Source organism: Limanda limanda, chromosome 19, assembly GCF_963576545.1.
Source record: "Limanda limanda chromosome 19, fLimLim1.1, whole genome shotgun sequence".
NCBI lineage: Eukaryota > Metazoa > Chordata > Actinopteri > Pleuronectiformes > Pleuronectidae > Limanda > Limanda limanda.
Genome location: NC_083654.1, coordinates 17,798,984 through 17,816,778, shown reverse-complemented (window position 1 = coordinate 17,816,778; position 17,795 = coordinate 17,798,984). Strand labels below are relative to the sequence as shown.

Genomic DNA, 17,795 nt, shown 5'->3' with positions numbered 1-17,795 from the left:
AGATACAAACAATAATAAAAATCATCATTGATAAGCAAATAATACGGTAGTGTTTGGAATCAAAGACGTTAAAAGATATAACACACCATTTAAATGAAGGGCAAAAAATAAAATAATTAAATTTCCTTTGAAATTAATGGAAAAGAAACAAAATAGCTGTAAGAAAACAAGTCCTTCAGTAAAAATAACTTTAGGGAGAAGATTTGAAAACAGAATTGAAGTCAATATAGTGGAGATATGATCTCTGCTCTGCATGAGCCTGAAGTTTCTGTCAGTCTCCAGTTTCTTCTCTAAACCTTACAGGGACCCAGACACTGACCGTGACTTGTCAAAATGGTTTACTTCTTGTTCCAAACCAACCTCTTCATTCGTTCCCTTCTTAACCCTGAGCTCAGCTGTCGGCCCGTCAGGGACAGAGACCGGCTCGGAGGATCTGCTGCGACAGGTGCTGAGAAGCTACGTCACACAAGCTTCTCCATCTGTCAGCAACACGCCACTCACTCACTGAGGGACTTCTGTCCTACCACGTCACTGATGTACAGCTCTGCATCAAGGCTCCACAATAAGAATAGTATAGAATAGGGCCTCTACTGTGGAGTTTAACTTGATTTAACTGGTGACCTGTTATACAGTTGGATTGTTTGGTAAATCATCTTTAATTTGTCTGTGGGAGAAATAAGTAGAAATCAAAAAAGACAGAAAGGAAAGTTGACAAGAAATACGTAAGTATCACGATGATGCTGCTTTTACACTGAAAAGCCCACAACTTGATGTCACCACACTTGAGTCTTTTATAAAAGTGTGAATTCAGAGTTACAGGTAGAAGCTGAGTCATCCAGATCTGTGACATGTTTTCTAACCTTGATTCAGTTCTCACTACAATGAATGAACTGAGTCATTCGTTCAGTGACTCATCTGCTTCATGTTCCCAATCAATGAAGAGGCCTCTGTTCCTGTCCTCTTCTGGGGGAGAAAGCAAGAAAACCTCTCTGCGTCACTGGAAGAGTCACCGTCCAGCTCGTGTCCCGTCCACGCTCCATCTGTCTGGACTCTTCTGTTCCAATGATCTCATCAGCTGTTACCTCAGCAAGTCAGGTGCTCACTGCTGACACCTCCGATGGGACTTCTCCTCATCTATCCCTCGTGTTGCAGATCCAATCCCCTGCTGCACATGCGTTGACCTGTGAGCTCTTCCAGGGGTCAAATGGGAACATGCAGGTGTTTTTGTTTCCTTTCCAGAGCAGGTTTGTCGCTGCTCTTCTGTTAATGAGATGAGCGACTTAGCAGATAATCCTGTGAGAGGGACCAGCGGTGTCATCAGTCAAATCCCCATCAGATTAGACGGTGGCAGAGCAGAGGTGCACACAGAACAAAACGAGAGGAGCAGCAGATCGTGGCCCAGCGAGACAACAAGGTGAGTCCCACGGATTCTTCATTGGCACTTTTGAAATAAGGCAGCAATAGACGGCAGGAACCCACCTTTGTGGAGGATTTATAATTATTTTACTTGTTTGGAGATAATGGAACAAATGTCTGTCGGTGTTAATTTCTATATTAGTGTTCTCTATTTTGTTATTTGTTGACTTTTTACACTGATATGGACCTAAATAGGAACTAGAACTACGAAAAGGACAAACAGTCAAGTTGAATTCAATCACGCTGATGGATATTAGTTCCCTAGATGGGCCTGTTTTTGTTTTAATCAAGTTATGTTGAAACCGGGTTTATTAGTTTTTATGTAATCTTGCCGACATTCAAACAAACTAACAGACAAAAAGATAACGTCCTTGGTGGAGGTAATTAAGCTGAATTAGGTATTAAACTCAGGTTAGTTTTTCTTTATCATGATTTGGAAACTGGAAATTAAACAGCATGAGAAAATGACACAGTTAATTCAAGCTCTTGATCTCTGTGTTTTCAGATTGAAGCCTCATTCCTGTTGTAAATTGAAGAAGAGATTCAACACCCACATTTGTCTGGGACCTAAAAAGACCCACACACAAAGTAAAAGAAGCCTCGACTCCGTGAGAATGGATTCCCTCATGTCTCTGGGTGCTCCCCTGAAACAGTTCACCAGCTGCGTGTCGGGGAAAAGCTCCCCCAACAAGAGAGTGGCCAAGAGGAGCGAGTCCGTCCGCAGGAGCAGCTTCTCCCGCAGGTCGAGCATCAGCAGGAGGAGAAGTCTCCCCTGCAGCAGCCAGAAAGTCCCCGACTCCTGGCTCAGGGTGTACCAGGTCGAGCTGAAGAGAGAAAGGTGAATATCAACAGGCTCAAACTGGTATTTGCTTCTGCTTTGTTGCTGTTTTACTTTCAGATTTGTTGCTGGACTCTTTAGGGGATGAATGATTTCAGTTGTCTTGTTATGCAGCTGAGTCTCTCGGCCCCAGACTTAAAGAGGATAAGACTGTTCCTCACAGGAATAAGCTGCTTGTGCACGTGAGCTCTGACTGATGCTGTCCTGTGCTTGTTGTCAAAGGAAACGTCAACAAGCCATTATCGCCAAGAAGAACGCCGAGAGGGCCGTGAAGGGGACTCACTTCAGGAGCCACCACTGCCTTCCGAGGGTACGTGCACACTGATCTCAAAGTAAAAACAATATAATAATAGGATTTTTAACTCAGCCGTCTCTATATCTCTCATCCTTCCTCCTGCAGCAAAGCACCACAACCAGAAGATCGGCCCCAGCCAAGGACAACTCCTTCTTCGGGGCCTTTCAGGGCCTGAGTCTGGACGGGCGGATGGGAGGAGCTCACGCTGCTCCTGCTCCAGGTGGAGAGCAGTGTTCAGTCATGTGAGAGCAAGAGTTTCCAGGACAGATTTCCTGTGTTGTTTGGATTCCTGTCTTTATTCATCCTGTAAAAAAGCATTGATTTAAAAGAAAAAGACTGCAGTGCTTCGTCATGATTCCTTGATAATTTGCAGTGTACACTATCACTTTCTGTGAAATAATAAGGTATTAAACTGTCATACATTGGATTTGTAGTCATTGTTTTCTTTTTCCCACTCCCTCACTACTGAGCTTGTTTCATTTAGTGGAATCGTTTCAAATCCAAAGCAGAAACTAATCAGGTCAAATGATTTTTAGGCAGTTTTCCCCCAAGAGAGCAACATAAATAGAAAAAGTATGTACAACAAACACCAGTCAGATGTTTGTTTTTATTGACAGTATTTCATTGAGTAGTTTTAAAACATGCAGAACCGACAAGTTCATCAAGACAGGAAATAAAAGCTGAACAAGTAGAAGGTCCAGAGATATTAACCTGTTGTGCTGTTACAGCATATCCAAGGGAGTGAGTAAATCGGATCAGTGTTGTATTGACTTGTGAAGTGATCTGTATTAATCATACATATCTGATAACAGTCTCCTGAACCTTTCAACCTCAGACAAATTGTAGGCTCAGCTTTGAACGTTTGGCTTGTTCACACCAAGCTTTATTTAATTTTTTTTAAAAATAAAGGACAAAAAGCAAACATAAGGACAAACCACGCATTATTTCTCGTCAGTTACAGAAATGGAAGATGCATCATTTATCTCTCTGACACAGGGAAGGTATGATCTCTGGGTCCAGATCACAGATATGTACATTAGAAACCCCAAGTACAAAACTAAGAGGGCATGACAAGTATCCTTATGGCGACTACACAGCTAAACTGCAGACGACGAGGTGAGGATACACAGAAGTGTGTTTTTTCTTTTAGTACAGGTGGGTTTTTAATCTTCTGCAGTCCAGTTTTACGGCATCATTCTCTCTGCTCCATCTTGACTTTTGGAGGCTTGAGGAAGGATCTGTTGTTCTTCTTCTCCTTGCGCTTGCCTTTGGCCTGGAAGGTCCTCCAGCTGTCCACACGCCCATCTCTTGTTTCCTGGGGTGAAAAAAAGAAATGCCAAAAGCAAGATCATCGTGATTTGTTCTTTTTTTATTAATGAGTAACCGGGAAGGCGAGGAAGGCACCTCAAAGTTTTTCTGCCATTCGCGATCTCGCTTTGTTTTCTCTACTGCCTCGATTTCTTCCTCTCTCGCCCGTTTCCTGGTGAGTTAAGAAGAGAAAAAGAAAATCCATGATGTTCAGAATAAACCAGATCTCTTTGTTTTAAAGGTGAAATCATCAGATCAGTTGGAAATTACTCCACATGTCATTTACCTTTCATGCATGTCCTTTGCATCCCTTTCTTTCCTCTTGATTTCAAGCTCTGCAAAAAGCTTCATTGTCTGTTTGTACACGGCTTGCTTGAACTGGAAAAGGAAAGAGTCAGAGAAACTTAATGTTGACATGAACATGACAATTACTGGTCAATAAATATCAGGTCGTAAACATCCTAGAAGTTAACAGCTAAACAACCGCTTATTATGAGGTAATTCTGTGGAAAGTTTCTAGGAAATTAGCAGGAAGATAAAGTACAATTTTTTAATATGAAAACCACAAGTATTTAATCACAATAACACAGGACAGCTATATCCTGTTGTAATAAAATATTATTATATAAGTAAATATTATGATTATTAATCCTTTTTAAAAGTTAATCAGTTCGATATAATGTTCTGTGTCTCTTTCAGTTCAGTTTAGATTTAGGTCATTCTATTTTCAATCCCTTCTCATTAAATCATTCTATGACTGTCTCACCATTTCATGATCATCCTCTTCCATATCCTGCGATTTCCCTTCTTTCTTCAGCTGTTTCTTTTTCTCTTTTACCTGTTGAAAAGCAGCGGTAAATAAAAGAAATGCCACATAAACACCAGTCAGGAGTAACAAAAAGGTAGAGGACGAGCAGTGAGGGGATGTGATCAACTCTCACCATATGCTCCACGTATTCCTTTCCCGCATGGACCACGTCTAAGGCTCTTTTTTTCTGTTCGGGGTCCAGTAGGAGTTTATACGCCTTGTCCACAGCTAGAGTACAGGGAGAAACCCAGGAGAACTTAAACTCACTATGAACTTTCAGGATCTACTATTTCACTGTAGACATAAAAAGCCAAAAACAAAACACAAGTGAAAGGATATTACCTTCAAAGGACTTCTGTGCTCTTTCTTGATCCCCCTGATTTTTGTCCGGATGGACCAGAATGGACAGCTGCATAGTGAAGAGACAAAAAGGAAATTAGAAACACAAACAACGAAGAAACACATGAGATGATTTACTCCAACACTTCTCTTCTTCTGCTTACCGCCCGAAATCTTTTCTTCAATTCATCATCTGTTGCCTCGGGGTCAATTTGCAGCACCTGGGAAATACAAAAACATTTTACTGACAGATTATTTTTCCAAAATAAGACACAAAACCAAAGTGATGTTCTTCTGAATTCTAAAAATACGTTCATTTAAAACAAAGTAATATGCAGACGTTTTAGGAACAGGAGCTGTTTGGATTCTTGTCTTGAATTCATTCAGACGATCACAAGCAAACATCATGAATGATGAGGAGCCACATTCATCTAAAGCAGAAAGAAGATCCTCCCGCGACTTATGGTTCAGCTCAGAGTCACTCTGTGATTGCATGAAGACATTACAGGTATAGTTCACTCAAAAATGAAAATTCATTCATTATCTACTCACATCTATGTCAATGAAGGAGTGGGTGGAGGGGTTGAGCCCACAAAACACTTGAGGAGTTTCAGGGGTAACATGACTCCATACTGCTTGTGTGGTGTCATCCAAGTGTCTGCAAGCCCCGACATTCAAATTTGACTCGAAAAGAGGACATTTATACCGTGTTTTAAACCTGAATGTCCACTACTGGAAGTGGCTTATCTAGTGGACGTAGCCACAAGATGGTGTTTCCCAGGTTCTGTGAATGCACCTTGGAGGAAGATATCAGAGGCAGTTAGCCTTAAAAAACGGTGTAAATGACCTTGTGTCGAGTGGAATTTGAATGTCAGGGCTTGCAGGCACTTGGATGACACCACAGGAGCACCATGGAGGCATGTTGTGTTTTTTTCAGTTGTTTTATTACAACTGAAGTCTCTGTCACCATAGACTTCAAGTGTATCAGAGTCTGCTGTAAGGCTGTTGCTTTGTGGACTCAAACACTTCACCCACCCTCCACGGGCATTGTGGTGAGTAGATGAGTGAATTTTCATTTTTCAGTGAACCATCCCTTTAAAGAAACTGAGGCAGATTAACTGTGGGGAAAGTTCTTGTGGTTGTTCAGGAAAAACCTACAAGTGTATTTGTGAAACACAGATGTTATTTACTTGTTTCTTGTTTACAAGAGGTTGTAGGATAAAAATACTATTCATGGCCTGGTTTTTAAAAGCCCTCTCTCGTTTCTCCGTTCCCTTAAGAGTCTGAACAGTAGTTCCCAGTAGCAGTGGAACTTCTCCCCCTTGTGGACTCCTGTTCCCTACAGAGTCTGAACAGCAGTTCCCAGTAGCAGTGGAACTTCTTCCCCTTGTGGACTCCTGTTCCCTACACAGTCTGAACACTAGTTCCCAGTAGCAGTGGACCTTCTCCCCTGTTCCCTACACAGTCTGAAAAGTGGTTCCCAGTAGCAGTGGAACTTCTCCCCTGTTCCCTACACAGTCTGAACAGTGGTTCCCAGTAGCGGAGGAACTTCTCCCCTGTTCCCTACACAGTCTGATAAGTGGTTCCCAGTTGCAGTGGAACTTCTCCCCTGTTCCCTACACAGTCTGAACAGTGGTTCCCAGTAGCAGTGGAACATCTCCCCCTGTTCCCTACAGACTCTGAACAGTAGTTCCCAGTAGCAGTGGAACTTCTCCCCTTGTGGACTCCTGTTCCCTACAGAGTCTGAACGGTGGTTACCAGTAGCAGTGGAACTTCTCCCCGTTCCCTACAGTCTGAACAGTAGTTCCCAGTAGCAGTGGAACTTCTCCCCTTGTGGACTCCTGTTCCCTACAGAGTCTGAACGGTGGTTACCAGTAGCAGTGGAACTTCTCCCCCTGTTCCCTACAGAGTCTGAACAGTGATTCCCGGTAGCAGTGGAACTTCTCCCCCTGTTCCCTACAGTCTGAACAGTAGTTCCCAGTAGCAGTGGAACTTCTCCCCTTGTGGACTCCTGTTCCCTACAGAGTCTGAACAGTGATTCCCAGTAGCAGTGGAACTTCTCCCCTGTTCCCTACACAGTCTGAACAGTGGTTCCCAGTAGCGGTGGAACTTCTCCCCTGTTCCCTACACAGTCTGAACAGTGGTTCCCAGTAGCAGTGGAACTTCTCCCCCTGTTCCCTACACAGTCTGAACAGTGGTTCCCAGTAGTGGTGGAACTTCTCCCCTGTTCCCTACACAGTCTGAACAGTGGTTCCCAGTAGCAGTGGAACTTCTCCCCCTGTTCCCTACACAGTCTGAACAGTGGTTCCCAGTAGCGGTGGAACTTCTCCCCTGTTCCCTACACAGTCTGAACAGTAGTTCCCAGTAGCAGTGGAACTTCTCCCCTTGTGGACTCCTGTTCCCTACAGAGTCTGAACAGTGATTCCCAGTAGCAGTGGAACTTCTCCCCTGTTCCCTACAGAGTCTGAACAGTGGTTCCCAGTATCAGTGGAACTTCTCCCCTGTTCCCTACACAGTCTGAACAGTGGTTCCCAGTAGCAGTGGAACTCCCCCCCCCCCCCCCTGTGGACTCACCTCGAAGGGGTTGAGGTTGAAGTAGGAGGCTCCAGGTCGGAGCAGCCTCTCTATCTGCTGCTTGTTGGTCAGCACAGAGTCTCTCTTCTCGATCTGCTTCACCTGTTAGACGGATAAACACACAACCACACACTGTGTCTGAAGCTGCACTGTCACTGCTCATTAGCACCCCCCACACACACCAGGGACTAGCGGACATGGAAGTCTGTTTCTGTCCTGGATGTGTCTCCTGGTGTGTTTGCTAAATATGAATGGAATGTAGCATGAGGGTTCCCTGGACGCAGTGAGTTTAAAAGCGAAGCTAACAACGCCTCACATTTCGGTCACATTCTAAACGTTGTGGGTCTGTGTAAGTTACAGGAAACGTGTAGCAGACATCTCTTCTTCAGTGGTGCCGCTGCTAGCATTGGGTAGGAGCACGTTAGCTTGTTGTCGTTAGCCGATGCTCACGTCTGCGAGGCCTCGTACACGACACGCCCCCACGCGGCTGAGAAACACACGTCAGCCGACCCACAACTTTCAACACACACGAATCCACGCGGGCTTCCTGGTACCTCCGTGTAGAAGTTTTGAAATAATTCATCCGATACACTCTCGGTAGCCTCTCCTCCGGCGGCCGCCATCTTGCCCCTGGTTTACATATGACGTAGCGGCGACACGTGACCCCACGGCTAATTTGATCGAAAAACTTTTTTTGTGTGAACTTTGTTTAAAATACTTGTTCTGATACTTCAGGTTTATTTATACCCGGGCCGTTTAGTCTGTGGAAATATTTAATTATGTATTTGTTGAAGCGGGATTATTATTATTTTTTAAATTAGCAAGGTTTAAAGACGTGAAATTAATTGGATCAAACGGAGATTGGTTTAAAACTTGCGGTAAATATGAGGACGAAGGCTGCGTAGCTTTAACAAAACTTATTTGTTTGCTAGTTAATTAAAATACTGCATTGTGCTTTATTTTGAAAAAGCCGGAACTGAAAGGGAATTCGCTTCCGGGTTAGCGCAAACGTCCTGTTTGTAATTCCCGCTACATTTCCACGAGTTTAAAATAAACCTGCTATTTAAAGAACATACAGATTCATGTGCAGGAGTCAGACACTGGATCATGTGAGCGTGCTTTAAACCGCAGTCACATGAACACACCTCCAGAGGAAACTGGAGATTGGCCTGGATCTTTCTGGAATAAGATCAAACCCAAGGAGCATTGACATTTATCACTTCCCACCCTTTCAAACCGGGCTGGCCCTTTAAACCCTGTGTATCCAGGGTTAGTGAGTTCTAGTCCAGCCCCGGGAGCGCACAACTTCTGAATAACATTCCAATAAGACCCACACAAGTGTTATAATGCTGTCAATTTAATATCACAAAATACAAACACACACGTTCACTTTGGAAATACATGTATTGAACCATCGAGGTGAACACATGGTTTCTCTTTACAGTTCAGATTCTTTCAGCTGGACGAGGGAGCAGGAGTCTGCTGGACCGAGCTCTGGATCCTGTTTCCTCACAGGCCTCTGCAGTAAAAGATCAAACAAAACACATAAGAATGGATTAATCAGGACTAATTCACTGCTTAATTACTGTTGTGAATTAACTCATAATTAACACTTCATAAGTTAACTCCACAAGGTTATGGAGGTTTTCAACCATGTGTCAGTCGGATTACACATAAACTGCAGAACAGATTTCCACAAAAACTGCAAGGGTGGGGGATGGGCCAAGACAAAACCCATTATGTTTTCGAGCCAATTTTAATATGGTCACACACGGTTACAGGCTCTGATTCATTGTTCTTCTGTAATAGAGAAGATGATTTTGTGATCCGAGTTGTTTCTTGGCTTAGCAATTAGGGTTTGATTGAATAATTATGGAAATTACAACTTTTGTTCCTATTTTCATTCAAAAAGAGACTGAAGGTGGAAACTAATCCACAATTCCCTCTCACCTCAGTCGCCTGCTGTTCTGTAAACAGCGAAGCCAGCTTGTGCTCGTGCGGTTGCTCTGGACCTCGAGTGCATCGTTCTCTAGGATACACGTAGTGGAGAACCTTCCCCAGACTCTGAGCTAAAAAGAAAAAAGGCCACACAGACGACAACATTGACAAATCTCTAAAGTTTGTAAAATATTAGATCAGATAAATATGTGCCAGTTTCGTGACTTTCAGAACTTACTATGGGAAGTAAGCACGTCATAAAGAGACAACTAGGACACCAAACTTTGTTTTCAAATAGAACAAAAGAACCAAAAACAAACATTTTCTGAGAATGAGTTCAGATAATGAACAATCTTACCAATCAGTCCCTTCCATTAGTGTGAACTCATTCACATGGATGGGGGCAGCTCCTTTACTGCCTGGTGACAAGAGGCAACATATAAAGACAGTTCTGATATGAGACGCTGTTATAAAGACACTCCAGCATTTGATGGCACTTGAATACAAACCAAAATGTGTGTGACATGATACAAGAAGCTGTAACCCGTCTTACCTGTGTACTATGAATAATGTGGCTCTCCTACTACCATCTGGTGGTGTTAAAGGGTAAATACACCAGTTTTGAGGGAAATCCATTGTTCTGAAATCTGCCAATTGCATCTATTTTAAGCCCACTGTCCCCACTGAGATCTAAATACATTTGACAAGCAACTCAAATAGTAATTATTTGTGTATTAATTAGCACATATACAACTGTAAAAATGGCCAAAAATTGCAGCATCGTTTATTGGGACAATGGCGCAGCGGCCGTGCTGATGACGAACAGCTTCCTCTAGTGGAGGAGGGGAAACATCCACCCCACCTCTATTCACTGAGTGTGTGTGTGTGTGTCTGCACTGGGAAGACCGGCGAGGTCATTTTGGTGCATTGAGCCAAGACAGGAAACAGGTGCTTGCAGGGTTTGTAACGCTTACCGAATCCTTGACTGTGCCTTTTGGCTGTAAAATCCAGTCGAAAGAAAAATGCTTTTTGGCTCTTTAACTTGGGAGAATAGGAACTATGGGAGGGAAATGTGCTCCCAACAAGACGATTAATTTACTATTTTCTATGATTCTTCAGTCAACTTTAGTGGCTTTTAATCTTCATATCCTGGGGAAGAAAGAAAAATCACACCCCTCCAAAATGTAAAAAAAAAAAAGCTTGATTCGCATTACAGGATAGTAGGTGAGGAAACAATAAAAAAAAAAGAACAAGGTATAATTATAGCTAGTGTTTCTCCAGAGATAACAATGAGCTACAGGAGAGGAGACAGTACTCTGTGCAAGGCGAGCTCACCCTTGAGTACCGTTCAGGTGAGTCCCTCATGCTAGTGGTGCCGCCCTCAATGCTTCTCCACCTAGGCAGGTTGGAATAAGAGGACAGACACATGAAACAAAATACAATGATACCATGGCACCAAAAGGCAGTTGCTAAACACATTTTTAACAGGTGAAAATGTCTCAAGAATGTTAACCCTTTGGATGGTCAGATCCTTGGTGTCTTCAAAAGCTGAGACGGGGCGCAAATTTGGCAAACAAATCCATTCAAATGTGTTGTCAAGGAGTTTCAGGTCCATACCAGTGTGAGTACCATCTCACCAGTATCCAAGATTGTCCTCATCTTATTTGTTTATTCAGACAGGTGGGCACAGTATGTTTCAGTAGATGTTTCCGTACAAACACCAAATTCACACAGGAAATTGTTTTAAAACACTTACTTTTTTACGACAATACTTCTATTGTATAACCACACAACATTCCTCGACTATACTTCTTAACTTGAGATGCACTTCCTTGGCCAAAACGTTTTTCTGGCTGAATCTGAGTGGAGATACAATCAAGGATGAGGTGAAAAACAGGGAAGAACCATTTGAGGCAAAGTGTAAAATTTCCAATAGTAGAATTTTTGGCAAAAATGTTATTTATATTTAAATAATCATGGGTTAGAGGAGCATTTAGTGAAGGTAGGCTAAAGGACAAAGATGGGCACAATCTTGGACAATGGCAAGGAGTCACACTGGTCACTGTTTAGTCCTTTAATGGCGGTTGGTATCACTGTATAAATTCTGAGTGCAGATTCTGAGATGCAACATGCACTGAAAAATAAAAAGGTTAAAATCCTGTTAATCATGGTGTCATCCAAACACCTTCCAAGTTCTCTTGTCCCGTTGTCTGATTGCACAATTTCAGCCTTTTGTGTTTATCCTTTGAGGAAAAGAAAATTTGAGCGGGAAAAGAAGATCTTCATCCAAATGTGAGAATTGAGGTAAAAAAAAATAAAAATGATCAAATCAATTACTGAATGACAACACTGAATTTGAGTATCTGACAATTGACTGATGCTCAGCTGAGTTTTATTGAAACGGAACAAACGTAAAAGTTATAAATACAAAGACCATCAGAGAACAAACTGCTAGGGCTCTTAAGGTAAGCCAAACCAAATTCTATTGGGAAAGTTCAAAGAAAACATAGGAAGTTATGGTATCAGTTTAAAAAAAACACATAATTTTTTTTCCTATCTCTAGAAATGCTAGGCATACACTTTGAACATTACAAAACCTTTGTTTTCTTCCTTCCTGTGGATTCTTTTCTCCACCATTGCAAAAAATGAAATATGAAGCTCTAACCATAAGCATTTATTTACAAGCAAGTCCCTAAGCAACTATGAGAAACCACAAATAAAGGGAGTACAAGAAGGAGAGGGGGGGGGAAGGGGGCATGGACAAAAACTCCTGCAAGGCAATATCATTATTTAATGTCCTTTCAGACTTTTTTCGAAATGAATGTCCACTTTTTTGAAAATGTTCATTGTTGGCTTTAAAAGAATCAGGAACAAAAAGTAACAATAAAAGTATTTTGTGTGTTTTCTAAAGACACATGTCCCAATGTAACCGTAGAAGTAACAAATGATTCACCACAACGGTTAAGCTCATTTCTTCAGCCAAAAGGCTTTCCAGCCAATCATCTTGAGCCAATTCTGGGGTCTGTCCGTTTTTTCTGAGATATATACAGACATTTTTTCATGAGTGACGATGAATAAAAAGTGATTCAAAAAATTGTCGCCAATCTCCTGATTTTTTTTTCCTTTTTGTTGTTTTTCTCTTTTTTTGTTGCCACTTTGCCAAATACCTTTGGGTGCATCTACTTCCACTGCTGCCCATAAGAATCCTGTGAAAACTCCAGGGTGTCATTACTGTAACCATAGTTACCAGAATAGTCGGCCCCCTGCTGCAGGGGCTGCTGGGCGATGGGCTGGGACCCCCAGTTCTGCTGGGTGTTGGTCTGGCGGCGCTTGGAGTCAGGCTGGTTAAACACGTCTGCCTTCCTTTTTCCACCGACATTTCCCCCACGGTTGCCTCTGGCCCCACGAGGACCGCGGCCCCTCTGTGGCTGGAAAGGGGCTCCGCGCCCCCCGCGGCCACCCCTGGGACCACCGAGGGGTGGGCCTCTTTGGGCGTAGCCACCGCGGCCACGAGCTGGTGGTGCTCCGCGAGCCCTGGGTGGAGGAGGACCTCCCCTGTTGGGACGGGCACCACGGCCCCTCATGCTGTACCCATCGTCGTAGCCATAATAAGGATCTTCATAGCCACCACGGTAGTCATGATAGTCGTAGCCATAGTAGTCATCATAGTAGTCATCATATCCATAATAATCTGGTGGGTAAGCATAGCCCCCTCGGCCCCCACGACCTCTACCTCGGCCTGGTGGTGGCATGCGTGGAGGTGGGTAGTAGTAGTAGTCGTCATACCTGCAGCGGTAAGGACAGCGTAACATTTATCGATTCCTTATTTTGTAAACAGGTCAAACCGTTACCCGGCCGTGTGTCACCGTCTCACTCACCCTGAATTCCTGGTGGTCTGCCGAGCTGCTTGGCGCTCTTTCCTCTTCTTGTCTGGAGGCTTTGCCAAAACAATCTCAATTGGCTCTCCGCCAAGCTCCCTACCGTTCATATCATCCATTGCCTAAACATAAGAGAACAGTTGGGGGTTAGTTACAGACACACACATCGTGAGATTATATCCTGTCAAAGGATTAAAAAAATACCTTAACAGCAGCATCCCTTTCTTCAAAATGAACAAAAGCATAGTCTTTGAGTTTCTTCACTCGCTCCAGCTTTCCAAACTGAGAGAACGCCATTTCAAGAAGTTCTTCAGTCACCGCTGTGGCGAGCTTCCTCACAAAGAGCACCTTCACCTGTGTAGATTAAAACAAGATTGTCATACAGAGTGTGGTTGCAGTCTTCTCAGGTGCATGGCAGTAAGACATGAACACTGCTAACCTTGGCCATGACGTCTGGGTCTGGCTCAGCGACAGGGTCCGCCCACTCCACAGTGACGGCGTTCCCCCACACCTTGACCTTGCCACTCATCAGGCGGCGGCGAGCCTGTGCTGCGGACTTGTGATCCTCGTACTCCAGGAAACAGAAGCCGCGGTTCTTCTTCTTGTCGTCCGGCTGGTGGTACAAGATGACCTCCTGGAGACCCTCTGTAAGATGAAGACAGCGTCTTTGATTTCACATCAGGGCAAAGATTCAAGCCCCACATATCCTTCATGGCATAGGATCTCTGTGTATTTGGACCTGACCTGTCACTTTGCCGAAGTCTTCCAATATACTTTCCCTTGTCTTGTTCTTTGGAATTGATCCGACAAACAGGCGATTGTTTGCAACAGATATACATACTCCCAAGTACTTGCCAGGGCGGATTTCATGATTATCACACTGAAAACAAAATGGAAAGACAAACAAACTCTTTTTTTTGTTCTTCCTGTTTGTATTGTACACTGATGTAGTGTTTCAACTTCTCTCCCAGGTCACTTACAAGCTTCACAGCCTTTTGGGCGTCGTCCTTGTTGCAGTATGTGATGAAGGCATAACCCCTGTTCTGCCCAGAGAGAGGGTCCATCATTAACCTGAGGTCCCAGATTGCACCAGCAGACTCAAAGAGCGGCACCAGCTCATCCTCGTACAGGTCTCGTGGGATTTTTCCAACAAACACCTGAAGAAGAAGAAGAGATAATCCGGTGGAGAAGTTCAAGGGTTTGCAATGAAAATTGTACACTGTGATATTAAGGATTGTCAGCGGATGATGTAAGACAGCAGAGAATGAACATCGGCCAATTTAAAAAGGCAGTAAAGCCTTGAAATTAGGCTTAACAGATTTCAGAATTTATCTAGTCATCTACCTCAGTTCCAATCCCTGGTTGCACTCCTTTGAATACATCCTCCGGTGGGGGACCGCCATACTTTCTCTGTCCTGTTGTGACATCCAGGGTGTATCCTGTCCGCTCCAGCAGAGCCTGAAAACACACACACAACATGAACTGAGCTCCATGGTTCTAAAGGTTTCTAGATGTGACATTGACTCTGACATTTTAAACAACAAAGTTCAACTACATGAGTTTGTTTACCTTAATTTTCGTCTCATCCGGGCCCTTTGTGGACTCCTGTACTTTGCTTCCTTGTTTTTCTCTCTGTCTGTATGTCTTCATGACTCCACACAGGAAAGCACTCTTATTCTACATTAAGAAGAAATGAGACAACACTTTTCATGAAACTAAACAGCACAGAAATACAAAAAAAACAACAACAGTGTAATCCATCCATGTGGTTACCTGTACATGGGACAGGTCGCTCTCTCTGAACTGCTGCAGCACAGTGAGCGCTCCCTCCTCGTTGAACTCCCTCAGAGCATCGATGGCCCTCTCGTCCAAGTCCAGATACGCCACCAAGCCTAGAGGAGCAAGACCCGGTAAATTCTGCTGCCAAGTCTGGATACTGGAACACTTACTTCACATCATATGTGATAGGTGTTAATATAAACCATATTGATATTATATATAATTTTATACAAAAATATTGTCTTTTGCACACTCTGTCTACCAATTCTTACACTCATAGTATATATATTATCTATTGTATAGTCAAATACTTATATTTATACCTCTACTATATATCATATTATATCATACTCTCTGTATATTCTTTGTATATATACACATATTTAGACATGTGTATATGTTATTATTATTATTGTATTTACTATTATTATTATATATACTGTTGCTGCCATTATTACTATATACTAATATTATATTGGTATAATTACTATCATATATAAATATATATTATGTTATATTATATACTATACTATTTTTATATACTGTCTAACAATAACATGACCATCATATCATCAGTACTATTACCATCATCTTGCCACTGCACCTTATCTACCTATTTATCTTGTGTTTCTGTTTTGAATCCTTCTACCTCAATATTTTTTATTTTATTCTATTGTATTGTATTTTATTGTATTCAAATATACCGGCTGCTATGACGACTTAATTTCCCTTCGGGGATGAATAAAGTAATCTATCTATCTATCTATCTATCTATCTATCTATCTATCTATCTATCTATCTATCTATCTATCTATCTATCTATCTATCTAAGTCACAGTCAGTCATCTTTACCTGTAGGAGCCAGAGCAGCCACCACCCACCTGTCTGAAAGATGTTGTCCAGACTTTCAGCCACTTTCTGGGGCAGCCCAGCGTCGATGAGCGTCTGGTAGTTCTCTGTGTGCGTGGTCGTCACATCCATCGGCTCCTCCTCCTCCTTTGCCGGGGCGGAACCACCGTTCACCTCAGCGGCAGCCATTCTCCTGTCACACAGAACGCAAGAAAAACAACGCATTAGGAACAAGTTAATCCTGCAGACATGAAGTCAAACTGTTTTCATTAAGCTGTTATTGACGTCCTGCAGAATGTGGAACCAGCATAGCTCCCAGTCGACTACATGCAATTTGTGTAGCTTCTAAACTACCATCGCTCTACAATAACACATTTCTATCAGTGCAATTTCAACTGCACAATATTCTCATTTCATTGCACTTATTGCCTTCAATTTCTAAAGTTCTTTGTGTTTACACTTTAACATATATAACACCCGAATGTATATTTCTCCAATTATCTTATATAGATAGATAGATAGATGGATACTTTATTAATCCCGAGGGAAATTCTGATCATCCAGTAGCTTACACAGTTAACACTTAAACACCACACTGACATACACACATAAATCACATACGGAGAATATATACACAGATACAGGAATGGAATGCAATGATGTGATAGTGTCTGTGTCCAGTAGGGAAGTGTTCTTGTGCTGCTGGAGTGGAAAGTACAATAAAAAAATATATATATATATATATAAAACAACAAAAATATATACATATATAAATATATAAGAATATGTAGTGGTAAAGTCCGTGCATGGGCTTATATGGGAAAAATATCACTGTTTAAAACCAGGTGAAATACATTAAGGTCACACCATCATTGCATCTATTATCTAATTTAATTATTATTCTCCAGTCTCTATTTTATTATTTATTTTACAATTTTGACACATTGATCCTTGTTACCTCTTATTTATTTATTTTGTGTTTTTTTTTCATCTCCCAGTGGATCACCGGGAACTCACCTCTGTGAGAAACGTGCTTCATAAATAAGGAGTTTAAAAAAGCAAAACGCTATAAATAATAACACTAGAACTATGAGGATCATAACAATAGAAGTGAAAAAGACATGAAGCAAACAACTCGGTCCCTTAAAGAAGCCTCCGCCGTCCCGCCCCCTTCACATGCGGCTAGCTAGCTAGCGAACGAGGACGCGTTAGATTTACACATCGTGACGTGCAACACGTTTCCTGTTGACTTCCGCAATCATGCAAAACGCGTTTCCCAGTTTACCAAAACAAAATCTATCTAGTGTGTCCAGTAAAACCCACTGGTTTGGGGGTTAGCTTGCATGCTAGGCTAACGGGGCTGACGTGCAGGGCCTCGCCGTGCGGACACGTCTCGCAAATCAAACGCACACCGCCCGCGATCCGACAGTTAGCTCCACTCACCGGGTTGATTCCGACAGGTGAGCGGGGCGCGGGTTCGAGCGCGGTAGATGGCACCGTGTGGACGCGGGGGAAAGCGGAGTGTGGCGCGGATGTTCGAGTCGGAGCCACAGGACTGATTTCCAGACAGCTACGGTCTCGTCGTCGGCTCGCCCGGACAACGCTCCACCGCAAACATCGCGATAGTTTGGACGAGAAGTGGAGAAAACACACAGCGAAGCGGGTGCGCTTGTTTTCACTACCCAGACACGCGTCCCGGTTTGTCCCGTTAAACGCTTACGAGTGTTTTATGAGTCATATATTCTACACAAGGCTCGAGGGTTGGTTCGATTC

The 17,795-nt window shown here is 42.9% G+C and overlaps 3 protein-coding genes across 6 annotated transcripts; 1 reads left to right on the top strand and 2 right to left on the bottom strand.

Annotated features, from left to right (window-relative positions):
- The first annotated feature begins 1,189 nt into the window (after positions 1–1,189).
- Positions 1,190–2,873, top strand: si:ch211-81a5.8 (uncharacterized protein LOC560648 homolog). The gene is made up of 4 exons (XM_061093406.1): positions 1,190–1,414; positions 1,922–2,254; positions 2,477–2,564; positions 2,655–2,873. The coding sequence occupies exons 1-4, from the start codon at positions 1,272–1,274 to the stop codon at positions 2,793–2,795; spliced, it is 705 nt and encodes a 234-aa protein (XP_060949389.1). The 5' UTR covers positions 1,190–1,271; the 3' UTR covers positions 2,796–2,873.
- A 264-nt stretch (positions 2,874–3,137) lies between these two features.
- Positions 3,138–8,201, bottom strand: dnajc8 (DnaJ (Hsp40) homolog, subfamily C, member 8). The gene is made up of 9 exons (XM_061092724.1): positions 8,133–8,201; positions 7,579–7,680; positions 5,169–5,225; positions 5,008–5,074; positions 4,799–4,893; positions 4,624–4,695; positions 4,144–4,235; positions 3,954–4,029; positions 3,138–3,864 (listed from the first exon to the last, which is right to left on the bottom strand). Exons 1-9 carry the CDS (start codon positions 8,199–8,201, stop codon positions 3,742–3,744), a joined length of 753 nt encoding a protein of 250 aa, XP_060948707.1. The 3' UTR covers positions 3,138–3,741.
- Positions 8,202–8,963: 762 nt separating this feature from the next.
- On the bottom strand, positions 8,964–17,621 carry LOC133025734 (heterogeneous nuclear ribonucleoprotein R-like). Of its 4 annotated transcripts, XR_009683163.1 has the most exons (15): positions 17,466–17,621; positions 16,055–16,215; positions 15,168–15,286; positions 14,964–15,071; positions 14,739–14,852; positions 14,375–14,551; positions 14,139–14,274; positions 13,834–14,039; positions 13,599–13,748; positions 13,395–13,516; positions 12,764–13,302; positions 10,852–10,912; positions 9,875–9,935; positions 9,529–9,647; positions 8,964–9,097 (listed from the first exon to the last, which is right to left on the bottom strand). XR_009683163.1 is itself a non-coding variant. In XM_061092477.1 (12 exons), exons 2-12 carry the CDS (start codon positions 16,209–16,211, stop codon positions 10,878–10,880), a joined length of 1,863 nt encoding a protein of 620 aa, XP_060948460.1. In that variant the 5' UTR covers positions 16,212–16,215; positions 17,466–17,621; the 3' UTR covers positions 10,065–10,877. The 4 variants fall into 4 exon arrangements, 2 of the variants coding, with proteins under 2 accessions (XP_060948460.1, XP_060948459.1); XR_009683162.1 differs by having other exon boundaries at positions 9,529–9,935; XM_061092477.1 differs by lacking the exons at positions 8,964–9,097; positions 9,529–9,647; positions 9,875–9,935 and having other exon boundaries at positions 10,065–10,912.
- Between the last annotated feature and the right edge of the window lie 174 nt (positions 17,622–17,795).